Raw genomic sequence first — 27987 nt, 5'->3', positions numbered from 1 at the left:
CATCCCCAAGTGCCCCATCCTTTTCTCTGCTGCCCTTATGTTTTCCCCATGTGTCCATCTGCACCTGCCAATGTCCCCACGAATGTTACCACCCTCAGCCTTGACTGGGCTTCCTGGAGGGCTGCTGTTCCCAGCAGCTACGCACATCCCACTCGCCTGTGGGAGGAAGGAGGAGTTACTGACTCTGTGACTGCCTCCAGGGCATTCTCTACCTTCCTTAGTCATCCATGCCCCTAGGAGGCTCTAATCATGACCTTGTCTGTCTGCGCCTCTTCTCACCCAGTGCTCTGCAAAAAGCATCTCCTTCCTCTTCCTCTTTATCTCCCACCCATTGATGCTGCCCTCTGCTTATCGCATCACCAGAACCTCTCCTGGGGGTCATGGAGATGTCCGCAATGCTGCTTGGCTTCTGGGCAGTAGCTGATCTGCCGGTCCCCACTCTCCAGGCTCTGGTCACTCAGCTTCTAGGACAGCCCGGGGCTCGCTTCCCGTTTTTTCTGCCCTGCATTCTACAGGATCGGCTCATGCCCATTTGTGATGCCTGGGCTTCTCCCAGCTCTGTCTCCTGCTCCTTAATCTTGCTGAGAGCTCCTCCCCTCCCATGACTTAAAGTGACATCGGTATCAGTGCAACTTTCACATCTGGGTCTGGGTCAGGCTCTCCTTCCTGAGCTCTGGGCCATGTGGGGACCTGTCCCCTGAGCATTCCTACCGGGCCTCACGTGGGGTCTCACACTCACCAAGCCCCAGCGCAACTGAACATGCCCCATCCCTTAAACCTGCACTTTCTCCCTCCTCCCTGCCTCTGCAGCCCCAAGCCAGAATGTGGCACCTTCTTCTCTAGTCACCAACCCATGCTATTTCACTTGCTTTAATAACTCCTGTACCCGCCTTCCTCTTTCTGCTTTCTGCTGCCATAATCTCAATTCTGGCCACTGGCACTTGTCCCCTAAATGAGTGCTAATTGGTCTCTTTGACTCCAGCCTGACCCCTCTTCAATCCCTTTAACATCTAGGACAGTATTTCCCAAGTGCAGGTATTATTTTTCTATTATTTCACTTAAACACCTTCGACAGCTTCTGCATTTCATTCTAAATAAAGTACAAACTCCTCAGTGAGGCTCACAAAGTCCTCGCTACCCGACCCTTCTTGCCTCTTTACATCTGCTACCCCCAGTGCCTGTCCAGCCAGAGCCCAGCTGTCTGCAGCTCTCTGCATGTGGTGTGTCCTCTCCACTGTGGGTCTGTGCATGGGGCTGGTCACTCGTGAGGTGTGTCCCCTGCTCACTGCAGCCTGGTTGGGCTCTGCTTGAGGCCACCGGGAATCTGGCCTGGCTCATTCCTCTGGAACCACAGGTAGAGGACAAAGAAGAGCAGAGAAGAAGCTTCTGTACTCATGGGAGGTTGCATCTCATTTACACAAGAATTAATTGCATTCATGCTGTCAGAAAGATGTGACGGGTTAATTATCATGTCCACTCTCTCACTGAGGTGCTTCCCATGTCCAAATCCTCCTCTCCTCAGGAGCAGCGTCCATCTCCAGGGCTGGGAGCACCACCCCGGCATCTGGAGGCAACCTCTTTACTTTGAGGCCAGCAGAGCAGAGGCTGCGAGGAAGCGTCTCGCTGGGGCCTGTCCAGTGTGGCCAGGAGATTGGATGTTCATGGTTTTGAATCCTGTAGCATGGATGCCAGATTCTCAGAGCCAGAGGCCTTGCTGTGGCCTTTCATGCCTCTGTTATGTATTTGTGCTGGATGGACCCTCTTCCCCACCTCTGAGACCAGACCTGTATCAGGAGATACTGAGAATTCCTCTCGCCTCTCCCCATAGCAACCAGCATTCCTGACATCACAACCTGGAATGCCCTGCGCTGTCTGCTGCACCCACAAGGCTGGGGGCAGAGGCTGCTCCTCACGCACTCACTCGGGCCCCCTGCTGAGCCCGGTACTGGCACGTACACACTCAGTGGTGGTGGTGGAGGGATTATTGAAATGAATAAAACTGACAAGTTTATCGAAAGAACGTGCTTTTTCCTTTCTTTTGTCAGTTTCGCCCCCAGAGAAGTGGCCACCTTGTCTATTGAAATGGGGATTTAACTGGAGCTCCTGATGGGCAAGTGGGTGTCTCCGGAAGACCCAGTTTCTTCCTTGACGAGCCCTTGAGCTGCCTCGGGAGACTCTGGGAAGGCTCCTGTCCATGTCTCATTGCTTTAGCAGAGGCCGTACACTAGCTCAGGCTGCCATAGCAGGATCCCACAGACCGGGCAGCTTAAATGACAGAGTTCTCCTTTCTCACAGTCCTGGAGGCTGGAAGTGTAAGACCAAGGTGCTGGCTGATTCGGTTCCTGGTACGAGCCGCTTCTTGACTTGCAGATGGCTGTTTTCTCACTGTGTCCTCACACGGCCAGGTAGTGGGTAGGGGACAGAGAGAGATGGAGGCAGAGAAACCCCCCCCACACACAGAGAAATAGAGACAGAGAGGCAGAGAAACAGAGACACAGACAGACATGGAGGCAGAGAGAGGGGCAGAGTGAGACTGGGAGAGACAGAAGGAGAAGCAGAGAAACAGAGACATGGAGACAGAGACAGAGAGGCAGAGAGACACAGAGGCAGAGCCAGAAAAATGAGCAGAGAGATAGACATAGAGGCAGAAAGAAAAACTGAAACAGAGGCAGAGTGAGACGGAGAGAGACCAAGATCGTCCTCCTCTTAGAAAGCCCCGGACCCTATTGGATTAGGATCTGGTGACTTCGTGTAACCTTCCTTACCTCCTAAGAGTCCCATCTCTAAATAGAGTCACCCTGGGGACTAGGGCTTCAAAGTACGAATTTGGGGAGATGCAATTCAGTCCACAGCAGGCAGGGAGACGGCCTCAGGCACTGTGGGCCATCCTCCGTGGAAACCCACCTCCTCCTCCTCTCCCTGCACACAGGAAGTCCACGCCTCCCTGGGGCTCCCTGCACCTCTCCTCACCCCACCTGCACTTGGACTCTGCACAAGTCTGCTTTTACGCAGCGCCCCACCTTGAAGTCGAATTCTGCCTGTAGATGTGTTTATTTTGGAAGGGAGCCCATGGTATGTGTGTTTTGAGTTAGTAGCCACCATATCCAAACAGGGATGTTTTGGATGGAAAGCCAGCGTCCCAGCTCCTAAAGACATAGATGGCTGTCAGGGCCGGTTCCCATCCCCACGTGGCACCCACAGGAGGGACAGGGTTGCAGCTGCCCTCTAAGACTGGGGCCTGGGCTGGCCAGTTGCCACATTCCCCGAACCTCTAGCACCTCTGGCCCTGTCCACCGAGTGTGTTACACGGCTCTCCCTGTGGGCAGTGGTGTTGGAAAGCCTTGCCTTGGCCCTTTTCCTTCCTCCCTCATCCTCATTAGAATTCACTTTTTGCCCATGATTTTGCAACACAGCAGCTAGAAAATCAAATAAGGCTATTCCTGTTTAATGTGTTAGTGGATATTAATGGATTAAAATATCTCCTTAACTGGCATGTTCTGTAGCTGCCCTGGGAGGGGGGTTTCAGGGACACGTGGCCCTAGGAGTCCTCACATCCAACCCCAGAACACTCTGGTGGGCATAAGTGGAAGTAAGGAAGTGCCCATCCTTTTTGTGGCTGCAGACAATTAAATTCCACAGACTGTGTGTTTTGATTCTTACAGGGTAGGCCCTGTCTCATGGGGGCATCCAGTGGCTGGGAAACCCTAAACCCTCTTTTATGTGGCTTTAACCTCAAAGGACTGGAGACTGAAACGATTCCTGTTGCAATGCTTACGTGTCCTTCCCCGGAAAACAAAGCCATTACATTTCTGAAGAAGCAAAAAGTTACTGGAAGCTGAGTTTTCTCTTTTCACGATTGTTATTTCAGGTCACGAAGCTAAGACGGGGGTGGTGCCTACAGCTGGAGCTCAGAAAGTTCTCCCGCTCAGGGTCCCAGCAGTGTGGGAGTCATGGGCTTCCTGTCACTAGGCAGGGGGCGTGAGTCCTCACACTCGACCACTGGCACTCAGATGTGGTCAGTACTCAACAGCGTCAAAGCCCCACGATGGGGGACCCAGCAAGGGTGTCAGTTACATTGTGGTATGGGACCGCGTGTGCATTTGTATGATCTGAGGCACTGATGTGCTGGTGCCTCCTCCTAGGCTGTAGAAAAGCTTGTTACTCAGAGTGTCAGATTATATTAGACCCCCCACGCCCCCAATCCTCCTCTTCCTCCTCCTGGGGACTGTCACGGCTGGTGCCACGGGTGCCGGCTGCTGGGGGAATCTCATTTTGTTGTGTTGTGATCCCAGGCCCACATCTTGGAGGCCTTCTGATCTCAAGCGTGCAACCAGCACACAGGCGATCTGCATTTTGCTTGGTATTCCTGCAAAATTTCTTCAGTGGTGCTGATTAATTCAGAAAGGCTTGATTTAATTGGGGTAGTGTCCACCTCCCTGTGTGGACAGCTCTGGTAGTGCACAGGGTCAGTTATGAGGCCTTCCAGGTTAAGCCATCTTGCCTTTCAGCATCTTCACGGGATCAGAAGGGTGAGCGGTAGGTGTTTTCTGATTTCCCCCCCGAGGCCTGCAAACACATGTGTGTCAGGGTGGTATCTGTGCCTGCCACCGCAAGGGACAGTGGGGACCAATGCCGGCTTCCCTGCTGAGCTGCTTCTGGAGCCACACGTCCCCATGCCCACCTCTGGGCTTCTTCAGGGTAAGCGTGGACAGCGTGGGATGCTCATAATCTGATAAATGAAGTCTTATATTATGAGGAGGCTCAGGCTGGTACCTGTGCTGTTTTCTTTGTGCCTTTATCTGGCTGTCTGTGTCACTGAATGGGTTTCCTTTACCATCACAGTAGGAAGGGCTTTGGCACTTGGCTAAGTTTTTTGTGATTCTTTTTTTTTTTTTTTTTTTTTTTTTTTTTGCTCTTCTGCAATTCAGTGTTTTATTCTTTCCAAATCTCAGGCTTATGCACAAGATGGAAGAGCACTGTTAAAATAAAAAATGGACCTAAAGTGGCTTGGCTGACGTGGCTAGCTGGCCACTGAGCCGCGGGTCCCGGGTCCCACCCTGCTGTGGGGGGAGTCCCTGGGCCCTCTTGGCACTGTGTGGCCTGTGTGCACCCCAGGTGACCAGGCACCGGGACCCCTGCAAGGCAGAGCAACAGGGCAGGGGTTGGCCCTGGCGGGGAGTGTCTCCAGCTGCCGCGCACCCGCAGCAGCCCGTTGTCCCCTCCCGGGCCAGCTGGTCTTGCAGCCGTCCTGGCAGAGCTGGGGGCAGAGCCCGCAGTCTTATTCCCAGAGGTCTGGAGTTGCCGCAGGTGGTGTTGCGGTGCCTCTGTGCCTGATGACCCAGCCCGGGGCTCCCTGGCTGCGGCACCACACTCAGAGGATCTGCTCGGTGCTGGAGGCCGAGATGTCCAGGAGCCGCCAGGCCGCATAAGGGTTGAGCTCGTCCTGGTCTCGGCAGAGCGCCCATACGTACAGCATCCGCAGCACCTTGTCCGGGTCGCCCTCCACCACCTCGCCTTTGGGGTTCCTGATCACCATCACCAGCTGTGCCTGGAAGGTGATGATCAGCACCGGCCCCTGCTCCATCATCTTGCCCATGGCCAGGTCAACGTTGTCAATGTCTAGGATTCGAGAATGGAACTGGAGACCCAGCGCCTTGGCCTGCTGGATGGGGTGGGCCAGCTGGCTGTAAGTAGCTTCATAGCACCAGTCTTTGAGAATGTCAAGCTCTCCAGAAATCATGGCCTCCAGGACATTGGGGATGATGTCGTTCTCGCACTGCTTCAGAAACCGGTCCTTATCAAAGGCCGGGTCCACCCGGAGGATCTCCGTGAGCACCTCCGACATCTCTGTCTTGGAGAACAGACCCCCCAGCAAGTCGGTGACCTTGTCCGTAAGGGCCCGGGACGCCCGGATGAACGCGTTATCGCTTTCGTCATACTTCATCTTCATCTCGAAGAACCGGTTAAACACCACGTTGTTCTCCTTGAAGTCCTTCCACTGCTGGTACCACTTGGAGTCCTTGTGCAGCACGACCCCCAGGGCCTCCTCGTTTGGCTCAAACACTTTCTCCTCCTTGAACTTATCTCCCGCAAACTCCGTTCTCTTCCGGAGTTGCTGGGGCCTCCGGTAGGGCCCGGTCTGTCCCAGGACGCTGTCGTCAATTTCCTTCTTCACGGATTCCACCCCCTGGGAGAGGGCTCTGAAGGCCGCCGTCCTGCCCAGCTTCTCCCCGCCTTTGGATACTGACTCGGCCGACTGCTTGGCCGTCTTGGCTGCTTCCTCCACGCCCTCCTTGATTTTCCGGCCGAGATCACTTTTACTGACTTCGTGAAGGCTCTCCTTCACGGTGCCCGTCAGCTCCCCAAGCTTCTTCCGTAGCACCTCGCTCGTCCGCACAGTTTCTGACTCGATGGTTTTGTATTTCCTTCGGGCCTCCTGGAGCACGTCTGATTCTTCTAGCTTTCTGGCCTCATCACGGAATTTTTTAATACTTTCTTTCATTTCTTTGTTTTTGGCTAATTCTTGTTTGACATTATCTAGCAAGCCGGACAGAAAGCCTTTTCTGTTTCCAGAAGAATATGATTTGGACAGTGGCAGCTCTCCACCCGGCCGGCACATCTGATAGGTCGACCCATGGGGTAGGTTGTGGCTGGAAAGAAATTGGATTCCACTGCCGAGGCATCTCCGTGGACAGCGGCACCAGCCACTCCGCAGCGCCGCCGCCGCCAGGTTGGAGAATCGTCAGTTTTTTGTGATTCTTGAAGTGTGAGGTAGGGGGTCATTAGTTTCAAGTAGATCTCCCTCTGACGGGCTTTTTTTTTCTTTCTGGGGACGGAGTTTCACTCCTGTTGCCCAGGCTGGAGTATAATGGTGTGATCTCAGCTCACTGCAACCTCTGCCTGCTCAGCCTCCTGAGTAGCTGGGATTACAGGTGCCCACCACCACGCCTGGCTAATTTGTGTGTGTGTGTGTGTGTGTGTGTGTGTGTGTGTGTGTGTGTGTGTTTAGTAGAGGCGGGGCTTCACCATGGGCAGGCTGGTCTTGAACTCCTGACCTCAGGTGATCCGCCCGCCTCGGCCTCCCAGAGTGCTGGACTGGCTTTTTTAGGGTAGGGTGTGCCCAGTATAGTAAGTGGTATCTGAAGTGCCTAATCACGCTTGGACCAATTTGGGAAGCTACACTGGAAAGAGATGAAGATGTTTCTCTCCCTTTGCATGGGGATATCATGGGTTGGTGTTTCCTGGACAGGATTTAGATCCTGAGCTTTTTTCCTGAAAAGATTGATTTCATTTCATCAGGATAAGCAACTGACCTTGAATCACTAAGATGGAATATAAATAAAATAAATAGATGTAAGCATTTCTATAACCACCAGAAAATTGGGTGAAAGACCAGCCTTGTTTATCTTCCCTGTGCTCCCTTCTTGCAATTCACTCTTCCTAAATGTGATGCAGAGAGAGGTGGATGGCGTGAACCAGGTGGCTGTGTGGTGGCAGAACGTGGAAGAGGCAGGCAGTCATTGCAATGCCTTCAGGAGGGAAGGGGCCACTTGTTTGAGCCTTGACCCTGTGCAGTAAGATGTGCTCTGTGTTCCATGAGATTGATGTCCTTGAATCCTCACAATATCTGCTAGGGTTACAGCTTAAGTCACAGAGAATGCAGGGAGGCCAGGCAGCTTGTCCAAGGTCACATTTAAGGAGAGCTCCCATTTGTATTTAGGCAAGTTGACCTCAGAACCCATAATCTAACCCCTATTTCAAATGTCTCTTGTTCTCAAATTCTCTGAGCTATTGGTGCCTTAGTTTACCTTGGGGCATGTCGGCCTCTGAGGTCAGCAGCCAGGTGTTTCGATTAGTATACCCATTCCATCCCCTTAAGACCTCCAGGGATTCCCCCATGTGGAACATGCTGAAGAGTCTGCAGTTCTCTCAAGCAACCAGTGTGGGACTACATTATGATCTGTTTTACTTGAGAAAGGCAACGATAAATGTTATGCCATCCAGACCATCTCAGAAGACAGAAGGGAATTGCTCCATTATCAATCACTTTCCCTAAGGTTGGGGGATCATTGTTTCCCAGAACAAAGCACCACCATCTTTTATGTTTGGGTTCCTTCGCTGTGTTTTATTGCTGTGAAAATGTAGCTACCAGGGAGTAGCGGAGCTCATTATGACTGTGGCTAAGAAAAAAGGAAGGTTGACTGAAAAATGGAAGCTGAAAATGGCCAGGAGGAGCCTCTTTCCTAGTGGGAAGTGTTGAAACCACATGATTTCTTGCTGCTTTTCTGATGTGTGAATGGAGCCTAGACTCTGAGCACTCGAAATACTGTAACAGAGATGAACCAGATCAATTCAAGATGTGGGTGTCCCACCAGTATTAATTCATTTAGGGTGTGAACAGAGAACAAACTTCAACAATTGGGAAAAAGAGAAGTTCTCAGCCTGACAGCTGGTAGCTGGTGTGGTTCCAGCTGCCTTCCACTGTGAGTCATTGATTATCCCTTCTGCTTGTCTTCCTTTTGGAATGGATGTCATTCCTTCTTTTAGGATTCTCAACTTATTGAAGTCCTTTTCAGGTTGCTTTATTATTTTTATTTCCTCTGGAGTAAATTCATCCTGGATTATTAATTTTGTGGGATCTCTTTAGTAGGGTTAGTTCTCTTTATGTGTTCTGAAATTTCTCTTTTCAGACTCATCTTGAATGAGAGATTCTTAATCCCATTTCTGTGCCCACTCTCCCTGTCTTACCCATTTGTAGTTACTGTACCACATCCTAGGTGCTCTCAGTCTTGAATTAGATTTTATTATTGGCAGCTCGGAGATCCTGTGCCATGGTGATAGTAGAGAGTAAGACAAGTCCTAAAACTGAGCCTAAAAATGGATCTTCTCCCTCTTGCCTCTCTAGGTGCATGACCCCATAAAAGCTATGGATCTAGGCAGAGGTGATGGATTATTTTCAGCTTTCTTTGGGGGCTTAACTGTTGCCTCGGGTCATGTGGTGACCTTAGTTCATGTCTCTTGTCTTATGTGGAATACACTGAATCTTGGATATCTTGAAAAAGCTGGACTCTTAATTCTCCCTGCCTATTTTTGGACTCTGAATCTAGAAGATTCCAGAAGTTCCACTCACCACATTGTGTTCTAGCCATTTAGTCCTTAGAAAGCTTTATCTTATTTTTGAGTGGCTAAGTATTTCTAAACTTTCTGTCTCTATTGTGGCTGTATGTTTGGAGCAGTGTTCATGGGAAAAGGGATGGGTCAAAGCTTATTAACAACTCCAATTGGTGAGAAGTTCTGTTGCTTTTTTAGGACACAGATATTAAGTGATTAATATGTATTATTGTATTATATTCTAATCATTGTAAAATATAACATGATTGCCTTTTGTAGATTTGGAAACTTATGGTTTGGAAAAAAGAGAGAAATCAGTCCCAAGTCATACACAGCTTATGGATTGCAGAATCAGTGCCCAATCTTGGGTCTCATTTCCACATCGGAGCTCCTAACCACTGCACTCTACCAAGTCTCTAAACATGGGGGCACCATCTCACATGTCCTTTCCTTTTGTCCTAGGAAAATGAACTGAAGGATGCCACCCAGGGAGAGTATCGCCTGAGATCCCATCATGCAGGCCTTCCCACAAGGGCCTGGCAGCATGACAAGGTAGCTGATACCACTGTCCACAGACCATCTGGGGCCCTGGAGGGAGGGCGCTGGGCCAGGGAGGAACAATTGGGAAGGGGCAGGGAAGAATCACTGAGCACCAATGTGAAGGTGGCCTGAGAGGCTGAGCCAGGGCTCTCTCACTTCTTCACATGACCAGCATGTGAGGCACCCAGTGATGTCTCATCCACTGTCTGCTGGTTATCTCTGCTTGGAAGTCTATTAGGCACCTGTATCTTTAACAGCAAGGCAGAACAAACCCATTGGTGCCCACTCTCCCAAACCACTTTCTCCCCAGTAAATGGTGTGGCCACTCCTGGTTGCCTGAGCCTCCATGATGGTGCCTCCTGGGTGCTGCTCTTTCTTCATCTGAATCTAACTCCCTGCTTGAGTCTGTTTTCTGTTGCTTATAACAGAATACCTGAAGCTTGGTGCTTTATAAAGAAAAGGAATCTATTTCTTAAGCTATGGAGTCTGAGAATCTAAGGTTGAGGGGCTGCATCTTGTGAGGACCTTCTTGCTGATGAGGACTCTGCTGGGTCCCAAGGTGGTATAGGGCATCCCGTGGCAAGGGGGCTGAGTGTGCTCACATATCAGCTCAGGGCTCTTTTCCTCTTCTTATTAAGCCAGCAGTTCCACTCCCCTGATAACCCATTGGTCCATTAACACATTAATCCATGAATGGACCTATCCATTCATGAGGGCAGAGTCCTCATGATTCAGTCACCTCTTAAAGGCTCCACCTCTCAGTACTGCCCTGTTGAGGATTAAGTTTCCCACACATGAAATTTGGGGGATGCATTCAAACCATGGAGCACACCAAGCAGCCACCTCAGTCCCAGATGTGCCCCAGCTCTCCTCCCCTCCTCTCCACTGTGGTCATCTTCTCTTTCCCAGATGCTAAAGCCATTTCCTAACTGGCCTGTCTAGCTCCCTTGTCATCCTGTGGTCTTTTCCCTATGGCAACTGGAGTGATCTTGTGATACCCTCTGGATCATGCAATCCTCTGACCCTTCCAATGCCTTCCATAAATAAAACTGAGGCTTTTCCCTGTGGCTGCCATCCTGTCCATCTTGCTACCTCCCGTCCACCTCTGACTGACTTTTGTTCCTTGGATCCCTAAGCTTGTCTCAGCATTTGATGGTTGTTTCTACTTAGAACACTCCACTCCATCATCTTCAACAGCTGGGAGCTTCTTGCCCTTCAAGCCTCAGGTTAGGCGTCCCTCCTGGTGAGGATTCGTGGCTCTAACGGCCCTCCCTCCATCCCTTTTTTCTCTACGTGACAACACCTGTTTTCATGGTCTTTGTATCTTTTCTTGCTATCTTAGTCTATCACGGGTCTTCACTTATGTGTTTGTCTGTCTCCTACGAGAATGTGGGCTTGGGATTGCAGAGAGCTTTGCTGTCACATCCATGACTGTCTCTCCTGTACCTTCAGAGGATGCATAGTAGGTGCTTAGTCAACGTCTATTGAATGATGGGTTGTTTTAAGCTGTTAATTTTGCAGCTTTGCCAATGCATATTTCAAGGAATAACTGAGTTCTAGTGATTAAATATAAAAATTAGAGGTTTCTTGATTTGACACTTTCTTGCTTTCTTGTTTGGCCATTTTTTAAAGGTATGTTTTTCAGGAAATTACAAGTGTTGATGAGGATGTAGGGAAACTGGAATCCTGCACATTGTTGCTAGGAATGTAAAATGGTGCAACCACTATAGAAAACAGTATGTAAGTCCCTCAAAAAATTAAAAATAAAATTGCATATGATCCAGCAATCCCAATCCTGGTATAAGAATTGAAAAGGCAGTCAGGCGTGGTGGCTCATACCTGTAATCTCAGCACTTTGAGAGGCTGAGGCGAGTGGATCACCTGAGGTCAGAAGTTGGAGACCAGCCTGGCTAACATGGCAAAACCCCATCTCTACTAAAAATACAAAAATTAGCCAGGCATGGTGGTGCATGCCTGTAATCCCACCTACTTGGGAGGCTGAGGCAGGAGAATTGTTTGAACCTGGGAGGTTGAGATTTCAGTGAGTCGAGATCATGCCATTGCACTCCAGCCTGGGCAATAGAGCGAAACAGTCTCAAAAAACAAAATTGAAAAGGAGGGTCTCAAATAGATATATGTACATCTTAGAAATTTATAGTAGCCAAAAGGTGGAAATAACCCACATTTCCATTGATGGATGAGTGAATAAACAACATGTGGCATATGTGTACAATGGAATATTACTGGCCCTTGAAAAGGAAGGAAACCCTGACACACACTACTGCGTGGATGAACTTTGGGGACATTTTGGTAAGGGAATAAGCCAGTCCCAAAGGGCAAACACTGTTTGATTCCACTTATATGAGGTTCCTAGAATCATCAGAGCCATAGAGACAAAGAGTAGAATGGAGGTGCCAGGGGCTGGGTAGAGGGGGGATAGGGAGGTGCTGTTTAATGAGGACAGAGTTTCAGTTGGGGAAGAGGAAGAGAGTTCTGGAGATGGGTGGTGGTGATGGTTGTAGAACAGTGTGAATGTCCTTAATGCTACTGAAGTACCTACACGTAAAATAGTTAAGATGGTAAATTTTATGTAATGTGTATTTTATCATAATTTTTCTTAAAAAGGTGTGTTTTAGGCGGGACACGGTGACTCACTCCTGTAATCCCAGCATTTTGGGAGGCCGAGGCGGGTGGATCATGAGGTTAGGAGATCGAGACCATCCTGGCTAACACGGTGAAACTCCGTCTCCACTAAAAATACAAAAAATTAGCCAGGCATGGTAGTGGGCACCTATAGTCCCAGCTACTCTGGAGGCTGAGGCAGGAGAATGGCATGAACCTGGGAGGTAGAGCTTGCAGTGAGCTGAGATCACGCCACTGCACTCCAGCCTGGGCGACAGAGCAAGACTCTGTCTCAAAAAAAATTGTGTTTTAATATATCCTGACCCTCCAATTAGTATGCTTTCCCCATTTTTCTACCAGCCCCCACTTTCCAAACCTACACTTGCAGGAAAGGCTCTGATAAACTCACACTGAGGTCTGAATGCATCATAAGGCTTTAGTGACTTTCTTAGGCCAGGAGTATTTTTCTTCAAATAGGAGGAAAAATATAAAAAAGATGGGGGTGTTTCAGGCCTCCAGTCCGGGCTGATGACAGGGCTGGTGGGGAGCTGGGTGCAGGGAGGTTAGATCCTGGGATGGCTTTCTTCCTATGACTAAAATAGCTGCATGTGTACACGTTCCGCTCCTGAGCTGGGCTGCTGCACCTGGAGAGGCAATGCCAGCTGTCGGGGGACAGGGGTGCTGAAGCTGAGCCCTGCAGGCATTGACCAGGCCAGCAAGGGCCGGCAGAGGTGGGGGTCCCAGCGCTCAGCCCTCACAACGGAGGCAAAGGTCTCCTTTCCTGGATGGCTGGTGGTGCAGCTTGACATCCCTGCTCCCGCAGGATTCAAACCGCTTTGTTTGTTCGCTTGGGGTTTGAATTTCTCCCCCTGCTGTCTTCTCAGCTTGGCCTTTTAAACAAGGCTGCAAGGCACAGGAAATGAGCTGGCCTTTGCTTCTGCTTCTCATGGGTGTCTGAGGGAGCCCAGCAGCTCACCCGGCGTGGACAGGAATAGCAGTGCTTTGAGAGAGGCAGCAGGGGCACCCCAGGTCTGTCCTGCAGCCTGCTTTGCGGAGCTTGGCTTTGCTTCCAAGTGCCTGGGGGCCGGCTACCTGCATGGGAGGCATTGAGGGAGTGGCAGTCCCCAGAGACTGTCTCTTGGGCCGAGCATCTTTGTGGTAGCTGGGGAGGCTGAAGGTGTGGGGGTGAGTTTGTGCTGATGGAAGCATTCAACTGTCCCTCCAGACTCATGGGTAGGCTTGTCAACGCAAACCTGCAGAAACACCAGCACCCTTCTGGATCCCTGGAGACACTTGGGGATCAGCAATTCCCCTACCTGATTCTTGCTTGGAATTGCAAAATGCTTTTCAGTAGCACTGATTAAGAGACGGAAATTAATTCTCAGAGCTCTTAATTATGAATGCAAAGAGACTGCATTGTCAGCATTTTTCCCTGTGTGGAAATGATTGGTTCTTAGGTGCAAACTGTGGTATTGGGCTGTCTGGAGTGTTGAATTGAATTCTCTTAGGCAGGCAGCCTTGTGGGAGGAAACTGATGAGCTGAGATCCAAGACATAGTGCAAAGAATATGCTTGATGCCTTTGAAGCTGCAAAGCTAACCTTTTGTTGATTTCAGAAAAAATAATTGAAATTTCTTCTCTGTTTGGGTTAGGAGGTGCCTGTTAAGCTCCCTCCTCCCCGCACTGGGCCACTGTTCCTGTAGCAGTTCTGAGGTTCAAGGTTTTCGTCACATTGAGTATCTGATGCCAAATATTTCCAGCTTCTCTTCCACCTGGTGCCACTGTTGCTGCCACAAGAACCTATTTTGAAATAGAAATGAGTCCAGTGTCTGGATCTAAGTGAAGAACAGTTCACGCTTACGAGATTTTTTTAGAGAATAAAATCCAGTCCAGTGTCTGGATCTGATACCCAGGGTTGTTAATGTGCTGTTGTGTTTGTGTGTGGTGAGCACACAAATTGGAGAATCACTCAAACCGTGTTAGTACCTGACATTCTGGAGCTGGGTACTAGTAGGTCATTAAGTTCATGACCTATGACCACATGCTGTAGCATGGGTCAATTTCCTACAACCTAGGGAATCCTCTTACCTGCTGGCCAGAAACCCAAAAGGTTGTAGAAGTATAGGCACAGCTAGGAAACACTGGTATGAAATGGCAACCATGCAACTTACTAGCAATTTCCCTCTTTAAACATTTTTTTTCTAGTAAAAAAATTATGAAAGTTTAAAAGGATGACACACATAGACATTTGGGATTCGTGAGGCTTAGTTTTTGACTGAAAGGTGAGTGTCCAAACCAGGGTTGCAGCTGAATATTATTCTCTAAAAAAATCTCGTGAGAGGGAACTGTTCTTCACCTGCATTTAATCAGGACAAAGGAGGAGTTGCCTGGGCGCCTAACCTCGAACATCTAGGACATTTTGTCTTTGGTTATGGGTCTAGTGAAAATCTCTACGTCTTCTTTGTCACTCTGAGTCTACTTTCTCCTTTAGTAGGAGACTGATTTGGCCCTTGAGAACATCCAGGAGACTGTTCTAGTCCAAGAGCAATGGGACAGGGACCCAGGCCAGGAGCGGTGGCTCATGCCTGTAATACCAGCACTTTGGGAGGCTGAGGCGGGTGGATCACCTGAGGTCAGGAGTTTGAGACCAGCCTGGCCAACATGGAGAAACCCCGTCTCTACTACAAATACAAAAATTGGCTGGGCATGGTGGAGTGCGCCTGTAATCCCAGCTACTCGGGAGGCTAAGGCATGAGAGTCACTTGAACCTGGGAGGTGAAGGTTGCAGTGAGCTGAGATCACACCACTGCACTCCAGCCTGGGCGACAGAGCGAGGCTCTCTCAAGAAAAAAAAAAAAAAGTGATGGACTTTGAGGCAGAGACCTTGATGTGCCAGGGATCCCAGAACCCCTATATTGTGCTCAGCCAGAGGCCAGGGCATTTGTCAACCAATGACCCATCCACCAAGACTCCTGGCATGAGCTGGGCTGCAAAGCCCAACCAGGCAGAGAAGAAACTGCCAGGCTCTCTTCTGGGCTACTGGCCCCAGGTGCCCATTTGAGCCAATATTTATCGTGTTTTAATTTAGTGGCATCAGTTCTCTATCCACGTGGGATCAGTGGCTGCTGAATTAGAGAATGCCCCCTTCTCCAGGTTTATCAGCTGGGGTTATTTCCAGCTGTCCCTCACAGAAGCCTGAGCTTGGTGGGTTTCACACGAGGGGCACTGTTGTGCTCAGGAAGCCCAGAGGTGGTGACCCCGGCCAGAGGCAGCTGCCTGGAGAAGGGGCGAGGGCCTGGGGGCTCCTGTCCAGCAGAGACGTGTGTGGAAGGTGGCTTCCGTGACACCGAGACAGGTGGTATTCCATCTCGAAGGATCGCATCCCCACTGTGGTGGGAGGAAGAGGGGCTGAAGCTTTTCTCACGAAGCTCTGTTTCATGAAAGTCATTGTCCTCTAGAGATTTCTGCTCCAGGCTCATCAGAACCATGTCACAGACGGTCTCAGTCTGGTCCCAGCAGGAGAGAGATGGCACATACCGCAAAAGCAATTGAGGAGGGTTGCCAAGCATTCTTAGGGAGGTGCAGGCAGGGTTAGGGGAGCCAGCGGGGCGACTGAAGCCCTGGGGGCTGCACCAGTAGAAGTGGCAACAAACCTTGACTTGGGGGAATAGGGAGGGGTGGGGCCCAGCTCACTGGGGCTTTGGGCTTTCCAGGGACAGATGCCAGTTGTTGGTGTAGAGTGACAATTTGACACGTGCTCGCGGTAATGAGGACTGCTGTCTAGCTGATTTCCGCATCAGTCGCCTATTGCTGCTGTGACAAATTCCCAGAAGCACGCCATCGTGTCTCACCGCTCTGGAGGTCTTAAGTCCTAAAGTCAAGATGTCAGCAGGCCTGTGTGCTTTCCTGAGGCTCTGGGGGAGAGTCTCTCATCTTGCGTTTTTTTGGCTTCCTTCCCTGATCTTCAAAGCTGGCAGCAGAGCATCATCCAAGCTCTCTCTTTTTTGTCTCTGACTCTGCTTTTCCTGATAAGGACACTGTGGTTACTTAGAGCCCATCTGGATAACCCCGGTGCTCTCCCACTCTCAGGACCCTCCACGCAATCCCATCTTCAGGGTCCGTTCTGCCGCAGAAAGTGATGTATTCACAGACTTTAGGAATTTGGATGTGGACATCTTTGTGTGGGGCCGTAATTCAGCCATTATACATCCAGGAAATCAGTCTCTTCGGTTCTCCCTCCCCTCTCCTTGTCCACACACCCTCTCCTCCCTGTTGCGAACCAGAGCCGTGGCCTTCATCATTCTGGTAAACAAAAAGATGACGCTATGGGGAATTTTAAGTCAAAGAAATGCAAAACCATAATTGTGGCATGAGATGAGGTCCACAAAAGAGTAAATATTGGCCGGGCGAGGTGGTTCACATCTGTAATTCCAGCACTTCGGGAGGGCCGAGGTGGGCAGATCACTTGGTCAGGAGTTCAAGACCAGCCTGGCCAACATGACAAAACCTTGTATCTCCTAAAAATGCAAAAATTAGCCAGGCATGGTGGTGTACACCTGTAACCCCAGCTACTTGGGAGGTTGAGGCATGAGAATCCCTTGAACTCGGGAGGTGGAGGTTGCAGTGAGCCGAGATCGCATCACTGCACTCCAGCCCGGGTGACAGAGTGAAATAAAAAGAAAGAGTAAATGTCATTGGCTTGCCCCTGAGGTCCTCCACGGACTCTGCCTGGACTCTTCACCTTCCTCCAAGAACTTCTTTTCTTTTACTTTGCTTATGAGCATCACCTCAAGGTCAACAGACCCATTCGTTCTCCCAATATTATTGCCTTCTGTTAAGTCACTGCAATTGCCACCCTATTGTCCACTGCAGAAACACAGTGTTTCCGCTCTACTGTGTTAAATTTAGCTCCTTTTAGCTCTATCGTGGGACAAATAGGACTTAGGGGCCAGCTGGACTCTAGCTTCTGGCCGCTGTTTGTAACGTACCCGTGGGAGAATGCATTCCGGCGCTCGGTAATTTCTTTCCAGGTTCACACTGGAATGGCAGCCTGTCTGCAGGTTGGAGGTTGTCTGTTCTTGACCAAAGCACTGGATGCTGCCCCTTAGAGGGCAATTCCTGACTGTCCAGTGCTCTTATAAAAAGCTGGATAATAAATGCATCTTCATGCTGGGTTCTGCACATGGAGCCTGAAACCCAAGTTGGCTTCTCTGTGAAACATGAGTCTAAATCGATTCCTCCCCAAACTAGAAACTCCTTATGTAGGGAGCCTCTGAGCCATCATGTTGCTTCTGGGCTGCTAATGTTTTTTTTTTTTGGAGATTTTACCCATCAGGGTCACAATAGCAAATACACAGTACTTGCAAACTGGAGGATGGAGCAGAGTTTCGAAAACAAAGTACTAACAAAGGTGTGGGTGCTGTTTCCGGGGCTGGGGGGGGCGGGCAGGGGGCATGGGCAGGACACTTGCAAAGGAGGTTGGGAGTCTGAGACCAGCAGAGGCCGGGGGCCATGGCCACCTGCTATGGGTACAGGGAGAAGGGTGTGGGAGAGGCCCTCCCCAGAGAAGGACAATGTGTTGGGGGTTACCCCAGTTCCACCACCCAGTGGGAGGACTTGCAGGGATCAGTGTGCAGCTGCCCTCAGGGCTGTGACTTACTACAGCAAAAGGACACACAGCACAGGTGGTGAAGGGAGAGGGCCCACAGAATGAAGCCGGGGGAGACCAGGTACAGGCTCTCCAGGTCGTCTCCCAAGAGGATTCCCAAGAATCACACAGGATGCTTAGTGGACCCTCAGCTGCAAGCTGTGATGTGTGTGAAATGTCATCTGTCAGGGAAGTCCATTAAAGACTCAGCAGCCAGAGTTTTTATGGGGTCCTGGTCACACAGGCACTCTCTGTCCAGCACATACCGAAATTCCGACTCCCAGAAGGAAAGGTGTTCATCATAAACCGTCTTGTTCAAGCAGCCTAGATATGGTAAGCCACCCTAATCAACTAGAGAATGTAGGAATTCTCCCCAAATCCCAGTTCCCAGGCCTCCAGCCAAGGGCCAGGCTCACCAGCAGCCTTTCTAAGGGGAGCAGCTCAGGGTAATCCCTGCAGGCTGGTGGGGAGGGCCGGGGGCCGGGGGTCATGCTGATCCATCGTTTCTTGATCATGCCTTCCCCTGGGCAAGCCTGATTAGAAGCCGGATGGTACGGGGGGTGCAGGCCATGAGGATAAGCCTCTTGGGACACAAAGAGGGGATGGATGACAGTGGGGCCTGTGTCTGGGAGGGCTGACAGCAATAGTCCACCCAGGAGCCAGGGCCACCTTTCCATCTTGGAAATTTCCTCAACACCATTCCATTCAGTACAAAAATCTTGCTCGACCACTGACTCCCTGCCAGGCAGTCCTCTGGGCTCTGATGATGGGAAATTGCAAGGCGGAAGAAAACTTCTGTCTGGTGACATTTCTGTTCCAATGAGGAGCAGCCACAGGAAGAAGGCAAACAGCTGCAGAGGACAGTGCCAAGCACACGTGGACACCAAAGCATGGTGGTGTGGGAGGGAGGGGCATGGAGGCGGGGGTTGGAGGCAAGGCTTTCGTCACCTTGCAAGGGTTGGGAAGGCCTGTCTGAGGTGACACCTAATGAGAAGGAGCCATACCTGAGCAGACTGGGGCAGGGCAGGGTAGAGATCTGCAAGCAACGGAATCAGCAGGTGCAGGGGCCCCGGGGTGGGAAGAAGCTTGACCTGTTTAAGGGACAGAAGGAGGCCAGGGTGTCCCCAGCATAGTGGCAGGAGGGTAGCAGGTAGGTAGGACTTTTAGACCACCAAGGAGTTTGGATTTTATTCTAATTTCTGTGGAAACCATAGAAGGTTTCAAGCAGGGAGAGGCAAGATCTGGCAGGTATTTCAGAAAGATGGTGCTGGTCGCTGTGTGAGACTGAATTTAGGGGCATTCAAGCATGACCCCCAAGTCCTAATGTTCTTGAACAAATAGGATGCAAGAAGTGATGCTTCCTGCAAACCTGCACCCCAGGGTATTGAGGTTCAGAAGTGAGGATGGTTTAATTCAAATGGGTCATGACATTTTCACCAGGGGCATTTGGATTATTTCTCTAAGTTGCCTGATAACATCACATTGCAGCAAAATGGCATTAAAATATTCCTTCGAATGAGACCTCTCTACGACCTCTTAATAACAGCTTTCCTGTAACCCTGTTCCCATTTGGGAATGCCAAGTGGGTGCTTGCCTTTCTTTTGGTGCCCCAGAAGTTGTCAGGTTAAACTAACACTTAGTACAGAAAGTATTTGAAATAGAAAGGACTTCTGCAGCTGAAAAGCATGACATTATGTTAGTCTGTTATTGAAGCCATAATTCACATCATAACGCTAGAGGAGGAGGAAAAGAAATTACAAGGCTGCCGTTGGGTTAAAATATGTTGCCTCCACAGTGGAAATGAATGGGAAAGGAACCATGGTGACTTTCATTCACAGCATCCCCTTACCTGTTTCGAAGAGGAGAGAGACTGAACATGGTGCCTGCCTTCCCAATAAGCTTGTAGCTTGGCCTGGGGGGCTGTGGCCTGAGAATGGAATTTATGTGGTTTTTGGGTTTATTGGGGGAATGCATTCTAGTTCACGTGGAATTTCATTGGCATTTTTATTCACTTTTAGGATGAGGTAAAATTTTTAGACAAGAATAAATATGCTTAGACAGTGGGAAAACACTTGTATCTGTTAGGGCTCTCATGGTTACAGGGGACAGACAATTCAAATTGGTGTAAGCAAACAAGGGTAATCTATTGGTCCAAGTGACTGAAAAGGAAAAGACAATTAGCTTCAGGCTCAGCTTGATCTGGGTGCTCAAATGATGCCATGGGGATCCTGCTTTTCCCTCTGCGTCTCTCTGCGTTTATCTCATTGGCTGTGTTCTCAGATCGGTTCTTCCCTCGTGATGGCAAAGGCTACAGTAGTTCCAGCTTTTTGTCTTTAACTTTCCAAGTCCAGTGGGCAAAAGGGAGAGTTCTTCCAGTTTCCTATACAAGGGCAAGATCTCATTCCCCCAGAATGCAACTGGGTCATATGACTTCCCCAACCAATCACTACATCCGGGGGATGAGATTACACTGACTGGCCAGGCCTGTGACACATTTGCAACCCTGAGCCAATCACTGAGGCTGTGGTGGAGGTGGTGGGGGGGAGGAAGATGGAGGTCGTCTGCTGATTGGCCAGCCCTTGGTCATGTGTAGTGACCCCTAGTAGGAGTGGACCCAGTCCATGATGGAGAAGGAGGGAGGGAAGGATCCTCTAAGAGGAAATTGAAGATTTTGCTCCTAAAGAGGAAGCAATGGATACCAGCTCTTAGGCATGTTGTGATAACCTCCTTGTCTCCATCCCTTCCGCTTGCAGGTGAAGGCAGAGTATGTGCATCTCAACCACTCGCTCACCCTGGTGACCAGAGAGCGCGATTTGGCCGTGAAGGAGAAACACCAGCTCCAAGCCAAGCTGGAGAACCTAGAACAGGTCCTGAAGGTAAGCTGGCTTTCTGCATTTGGGACCGCTTCTGCTCTTTGTGAGGTCAGTGTGAGGAAGGAGGGGCTGCAGGACCCTCAAGCAGAAGATATGTAAAGCTCCTTTGGAAGCCATCATCCACATTCAGAGATGTTGGGGCTGTTTTTCCCCTTTTTGTGGTATAAAAAGCAATAAATAACAAAATTCCAGTGTTTCTGGAAGCAATCCCGTAAAGCCAATTATGCATTTCCATTTCTTAGGATGTTAAACACAGCTGAGCTGTGCAGTGGCAGGCACACCGCTCCTGAATGGAAATGGAGTCTGCCTACGTTAAAGACCAGAGGTGGCTACAGTGGGTTTCAAACTTCAGGAATTTTAAGCTGCTCCTCAGACGTTTAATGACCTGTGTTATGAAGAGGATAGCTAAACCAGAACCTTACTCTATCAGAGTACAGGTAACTGGATGTTCCTCATGCATTCCTGATGAGCTGAGATCTCCTTCAATATTTAGCCGGTGGGTTGATTTGCTATTGATGCCACTGAGTTAAGCTGAATGAATTTTTTCACCAAGTGTTAAAATTCGATTGGATTCTCATTCCGGGAAACATTTTTTTACAAAAATAAAAAAAAAAAGTCATCTCCAGTTCTATGATCCAGTACATATATTACCGGGGTCATTTGCATTTCACAATTACAGAAAACAGGATTAGGCTGCATCCGCAAATACTCTTTAAATCAAGAAGTGATTTCACCTCCATCTGTAGCCTCTTTGGGGAAGCGTTTGGAGCTCTGAGGGGAGCATCTGGGTAGTTGCCAGGGATGGTGGTGGGGGGAGTGGAGGGGGTGGGGGATGAGGATGAGGAGTGACCCCCTCCAGGGATAGTTGGGGAGTAGAGGAGGTGGGGGATGGGGGTGAGAAGTGACCCCTCCAGGGATAGTGGGGGGGCAGTGGAGGGGGTGGGGGGATGGGGATGAGGAGTGACCCCTCCAGGGATGGTGCTGGGGGGAGTGGAGGCGGTGGGGGGATGGGGATGAGTGACCCCTCCAGGGATAGTGGGGGGAGGGGAGGAGGTGGGGGACAGGGATGAGGAGTGACCCCTCCAGGGATGATGGTGGGAGGAATGGAGGGGGTGGGGGGTGGGAATAAGGAGTGACCCCTCCAGGGATGGTGGTGGGGGGAGTGGAGGGGGTGGGGGGTGAGGTGAGGAGTGACCCCTCCAGGGATGGTGGTGGGGGCAGTGGAGGCAGTGGGGGGATGGGGATGAGGAGTGACCACTAAGGGGTATGAGGTTCTTTTTGGAGTGATGAAAATTTTCTTGAGTTCGATGATAATAATGGCTGTAGAACTTTGTGAATGTGCCAAAACCATGGGGCATTGCACACTAACATGGTGACCTTTATGGCATGTGGATTCCATCTCAATTAGAAAAGAATGATTCCATCTCAATTAGCAAAGAAAGATGCCCTATTCTCTGACTACCAGCCCTGAATGTGAACCAAGCTGCTCCTGCAGTTCTCAGCAAGCTCACTGTCCTGCTTCTCACTGTGTGCTCTAAGTTTTCAGAACGTAACCCTCAAGAGAGGAGGTGCTACCACGTAATTCTTTAAGCAGTTGCCTCGATGACTGACTGTGAGTTTTCTGAGGGCACACATCGTGACTTATCCAACCCTCTGCCTTTAGTGCCTGGGACACACATTCAGGGCTTAGTGAATTTAATGGAGGGTGTGCCATGAATCCCTGGGAGGAAGGAGCTTAGCGGAGAGTCTGCTGGATTAAAAAGCCATGAAAGATGGTTCTCAGCAGGGCCAACTTGCCCTCCAGGGGATATTTGGCAATGTCTGAGGACACTTTTGATTGAGATGACTGGGGAAGGGGAGGCCAGGGATGTAAAACCCTCTCCCACGCGCAGATCCATGCAGATCAGTCTCCTACAGCAGATTATCACCTGGTCCCACGTGTCAGTGGTACTGAGCTCAGAAACTGTGTATCTGTTTCTTATCGCTGCTATAGCAAGTGACCCCACAGTGTCTTGGTGGCTTAAAGCGACGTAGTCATAGTCTCTTACAGTTCTGGAGGTCAGAAGTCTGAGATGAGCCTCACGGGGCTATGATCTAGTGTTGGCAGGACTGCATGCCTTTCTGAGCTTTGGGGAGAATTCATTCCTTGCCTTTCCAGCTGCAAGGGCTGCTTAGGGCCTCATGTTCCACCTTCAAAGCCGGCGATACAGCCTCTTCCCTCCTTTCTGACCTCATGCCCTTTGAGTTGGTGGCATTTTTTCTTTTGTTGTCAGTGATGTGAGTGGAATTGGAACCTCAACACAGTTTCAATCAACCTGATTTGCTGAGAGCCAAAGAGGATTCTACTGGGATCAGAGACCCATCCTGGGAGGATGTCAGGTGGTGCAGGATTCCCAGCTAAGTGTGCCTGAGGGCCGGCTCACAGCCCCTCTCCTTTGCCTGCACAGAACAAAGACGCTGAAGTGCCAGCCTGGTGAAGAGCCTGGTGACCGGGCCACCAAATCACACCCACCACTGGGTTTTACTGAATTGTGAACGGGATGTAGTTTTCCTTCCAAATATAAAAGCTTTCAGTGAAATAGAAAAGACTGAAATTGGGGCTGAATGTCTCCTAAAACAATCGTGGGAGAATAATACTGAAACTGACTAGACACCTCCCCGCCCCCAGCATGGATCACACAGTGATATTTAACCTGATTTGAGTCCCTCCTGATTTTCATACTTAAAAAATGATAATTGATGACTTCATTATCTGTGAATGTGTTTTTATTACGCTTCTTTCCAAGGATAAGGCCTAATTACCAAAATCATTAAATATTAATGAAGGGATATGAAGGAAGTAGAATGTTTGCGTAAAGAGAAGAAAGAACTAAAATATACCACCTTGGAGGCTGAACATAGTTACTCCAAGATTCTCATTTGGCTCTGAGTTTCCAGGGAGGCTGGACAGAAAAGAAAATATGAACAATTGCATAATTCTCACTCCTTCGGGGAAGGGAGCTCACTGCTTCCCCAGCAAAACAAAACATGGTGTGCTGGACATGGTTTTCTTACTCGGAATGTTATGTTAGAGAATGCAGAAAAATACAGAAGAAACGGTTGTCAGGAACATTTTCATAGCAATGGAGGAGCAATTTTCCCATCTCTTTCTTTGGAAAAGAATTGCCTAATGGTATATGGAGTTTTCAAGCCTTTTTTGCATCATTAGCAAGGAGGATTGGAGAGGAACGCTAAGGCTAGATTGCCCCATATATGGGAAGAACCCAAGAAGAGTTCTTTGGTGTTTTTTTTTGTTTTGTTTTTTGTTTTAGATGGAGTCTTACTCTGTCACCCAGGCTGGAGTGGAGCGGCATGATCTCAACTCACTGCAACCTCCACCTCCCGTGTTCAAGAGATTCTCCTGCCTTAGCCTCCCGAGTAGCTGGGATTACAGGCACCCATCACCACACCCGGATTTTTTTTTTTTTTTTTTTTTTTGTATTTTTAGTGGAGACAGGGTTTTGCCATGTTGGCTGGTTTTGAACTCCTGACTTCAAGTGATCCATTCGCCTTTGCCTCCCAAAGTGCTAGGATTACAGGCATGAGCCACCGTGCCCAGCTGTGTTCTTTTTGATGGGACTTGTACAAGAGAAAAGGTAGTATTCCAGAGCCCTTCATTCCTGGTCTGTGGAATTTAAATTACTAAGAGATGGGAAAGCACTGGAGTCCGAACCAAGTGGGGTGGTCTGACTAGACTCCGCCTGCATGATGGTCTGACTAGACTCCGCCTGCGTGATGGTCTGACTAGACTCCGCCTGCGTGATGGTCTGACTAGACTCCGCCTGCAAGTCCACCCTGTCTTTTGGGGAATTTCCCTGTCCCCACCATCCCTACCAAGGGAAAGGGAAACACCGGTGCACCTTAACAGGGATCTATATCGTGAGACACACATGGCATCCCTGGGCCATGAGCTGCTTTATTGCATGACCATTCATTCACAAGGATTGATTGAGTGCTATGTACCAGGCACTGTTGCAGGCACCAGGGGTATAGCAGTTAGTAAAATAGACCTCAGCATTCAACTCCCCAATGAAGAAAAAGTCAAATGCATGTGATATAATGTCAGGCAGTGAGAAGTGCTTTGCAGAAAAATAAATTGGGTAAACGAGCAGGAAATCAGTTCCTGCTGATGGTGGCACTTTAAAAGAGTGGTCCAGGAGGCTTCCCTAGACATATATGTTGAGCAGAGGGTGGAAGCAGCCCTGTCAATGTTCAGGGAGGAGCATCCAGGCAGGGGGGAGTGCTGAGGGCCTGGGATGTGTGGATGCTTGACATGTCCAAGGAGAAGGTGGGCCGGACAGTGAATGGGGAGGGGCAGGGAAGTAAAAAATGAAGCCCGGATTGGCAATAAATTGGCCAGAGTCTTATAGGCCAAGGTAGAATTCTAAGAATTGTAGAACTGTATGTATTACCCCCTGTCCCAATAAGGCTGCATAACAAACCATCCCGAAGCCTGGGGCTTGAAGCGGTCATAGTCCATCATTGCTCCCAAACCTCTGGTTGGCTGCATGGAGCTTCTCAGCTTGACCAGACTGGACTGAACAGCTCCTCCGGTCCAGCCGGGGCTCACATGCCCCTGGGTGGCCACTGGAGGGTGTTGGTTGGTTGGGCTGGGATGACCGCCTTGCTCCTTGCTCTCCCCTCCTCCATCAGGAGAGAGAAGGCTCCTGGCCAGGGCACAGCTGGGCCATGAATGAGGCAGAGGCACAGAAGACCTCATGAGGCCCAGGCTTGAATGGGGCAAGGCACTTCTCAAATTCTGCTGGCTAAAGCAAGGCTGAGGGTCTGCCTGGTTTCAGGGGATGGGGAAGCTAACTCTGTCTCCAGCTATGAGGAGCCAAGAAGTCATGTCAGCAAGAATGTAGATGTGCAGGGCAGGGAGCCCCCAAATCAGGGCTTAGGCTGGGAGGGTTCTTGGCTTTGCCCAGGGAAGAATTCAAGGGCAAGCTGGTGGTGGTAGCAGCTTTTACTGAAGTGTCTGTGCATAGCAGCAGCAGAGGTCCTGCTCCTTGCAAAGCAAGGCTACCTCACAGGCTGTGTGTCTAGAGTTGTGGCTCAAAGGCAGCTCCGAAGTCGTATTTAAACCAGGTTTTAATTACATGCAAATTAAGGGGCAGGTTATGCAGAAAATTATTGGAAAATGGTGGTAACTTCTGGATGGCTGGGTCACTGACATGGAAAGGGGCGGTAACTTCTGGATGTTGCCATGGCAATGGTAAACTGACATGGCACTGTGGGTGCATCTCATGGGAAGGTGCTTCTGCCTAGGACCTGATTTAGCTAGTCCTGTTTGGTCCAGAGTCCAAGCCCCATCTCTTACCCTCCTACTTCAGATGCAGGGAGTGACTGTGGCATAGTTTTGCAATCAGTTTATGTCAGATGCCACTGGAATTGAGAGAGGAGGCGCATCTGGCTTTGGTTTGTAGAGGGTCACTCCAGTGGCCACACAGAAAAAAATCAGGAGTGGAAGCAAGGTCCCCACTGGGAGCCATGTCCTGATGCGAGATGATGGGGGCTTCCACTAAGCCAGGGTGGGGAGAAGCGTGCAGGCTCGGGGTGTGTCTTCAAGGTTGAATCAACAGGGGTTGCTGATGGACTGGACGTGGAGTGTGAAAGGCGAGAAGGAGTCAGGTTGTGAGTTTCTGGGACAGCAATGGTGTCATCTGCTATGACAGGGAAGCCTAGGGATGTGCGGTTCAGGGTCAGGGCCTCACCATGTGTGGGAGACAGAGTGCGTCGTGACCCCTGGATCCTCGGGTGGGAGAACTCCAGGTTCGCACTCTACGGACCTCCCTGCTGATCCTCGAGAAACTGACGTTCCATTATTAGATGACACGTGTGGTAGAGTGATAGAAGCGGCTCACTTGGGTTAAAGCATGAAGCTCAGGCAGCCATCACCACGGCCTTTCATCCCAAATCCTGTGGTCACCGTTGTCTCATCTCGCACCTGATGCATCTTGTGTCTTCCACATCCTAAAGTGACTGGGGGGCAAGAGGGGACGTGCGGCCTGTGAATTAAGACTGCTCGTCTTGTGTTAATGGGGATAATTACAGCTGTGGAGCTGTGCCAATGTGCATTCAGGGCCTGTCTGAACTGATAATTAGCCCACTGGTCACATTCATATGCTGGCTTTTTTGTTTCCAAATATCACTGATGTGCCACCTATCTTAATAGTGATCATTCAATTTAGCTAAAGACAACGTGCCCTGCTTCCCTGCAGCCTGTGATTGGTTATGCACAGCAACACATGGTTTATTTCTTTATTTTTTGTTGTTGTTTGTTTTTTCTTTGAGAAGGAGTCTCGCTCTGTTGCCCAGGCTGGAGTGCAGTGGCGCAATCTGGGCTCACTGCAACCTCCGCCTGCCAGGTTCAAGCGATTCTCCTGCCTCAGCCTCCTGAGTAGCTGGGATTACAGGGGCATGCCACCACCCCCAGCTAATTTTTGTATTTTTAGTAGAGACGGGGTTTCCCCATGTTGGTCAGGCTGGTCTCGAACTTCTGATCTCGTGATCTGCCCGTATTGGCCTCCCAAAGTGCTGGGATTACAGGTATGAGTCACTGCATCCAGGCCACACGGTTCTTTACAGAGCCCTTTTTGACTGTATTATGGGGGCTGCCAAGTAATTTTCACTCGAAGAGTCAGAAAAGTATGTCCAGATATACAGATTTTAAAGGGAAATGGATTTGTTCACCTCAGGCACTGGCTTCCTGAAGAATTTCAAAGCCTACAGTCCTTGCCCTGATTAAAACCTATATAACCGCACATGTGCCCCTGAACCTAAAATAAAAGTGAAAAAAAAGAGAAATCTAATTGAACCTACACCTAAAGACATATTCATTCAAAAATATTGAGCAACCACTTTGTGTCAAACGCTTTCTAGTTTCTGGAAAAAGTGATCTAAATCCATGGCCTTGGTTCTGGTAGAGAGTTGATAAATTAAAGTGCAGGTCAGGTGGGGAAGTGAGAAGAGGTGAAGAGTGGTAGTCATGGAAGAGCTGGTTTACATTTAGTGGTTGGGGAGACCTCACTGTGGGTGAGTCCTTTGAACAGAGGCCTGGATGAAGCCAGGGAGGGAGCTGTGCAGAAGTGCAAAGGCCCTGGGGCAGAGGGTGAATGCCTGCTGTGTCTGAGAAGTGTGTGGAAGCCCGAGGTGC

At 49.8% G+C, this 27987-nt stretch overlaps 2 protein-coding genes across 19 annotated transcripts in view; one reads left to right on the top strand and one right to left on the bottom strand.

Moving 5' to 3' along the window:
* Positions 1 to 27987, top strand: part of RIMBP2 (RIMS binding protein 2) — a 400662-nt gene that overhangs the window by 262283 nt on the left and 110392 nt on the right. For 15 of the 18 annotated variants that reach the window (XM_063615237.1, XM_063615236.1, XM_063615234.1 and 12 more), the window contains 2 exons: positions 9574 to 9663; positions 20673 to 20795. In XM_063615237.1, the coding sequence (XP_063471307.1) occupies positions 9574 to 9663; positions 20673 to 20795 (213 nt within the window). The remainder of the gene's footprint in view (positions 1 to 9573; positions 9664 to 20672; positions 20796 to 27987) is intronic. The other 3 variants (XM_063615235.1, XM_063615244.1, XM_055235653.2) reach the window with 1 other exon arrangement.
* LOC129459231 (mitochondrial import inner membrane translocase subunit TIM44-like) lies at positions 4870 to 6738 on the bottom strand. Its single transcript, XM_055235682.2, has one exon. It carries the CDS (start codon positions 6617 to 6619, stop codon positions 5372 to 5374), a length of 1248 nt encoding a protein of 415 aa, XP_055091657.1. The 5' UTR covers positions 6620 to 6738; the 3' UTR covers positions 4870 to 5371.

This window comes from Symphalangus syndactylus, chromosome 13 (genome assembly GCF_028878055.3).
Source record: "Symphalangus syndactylus isolate Jambi chromosome 13, NHGRI_mSymSyn1-v2.1_pri, whole genome shotgun sequence".
In the NCBI taxonomy this organism is placed as follows: Eukaryota; Metazoa; Chordata; class Mammalia; order Primates; family Hylobatidae; genus Symphalangus; species Symphalangus syndactylus.
This window is presented reverse-complemented; position numbering and strand designations above follow the sequence as displayed.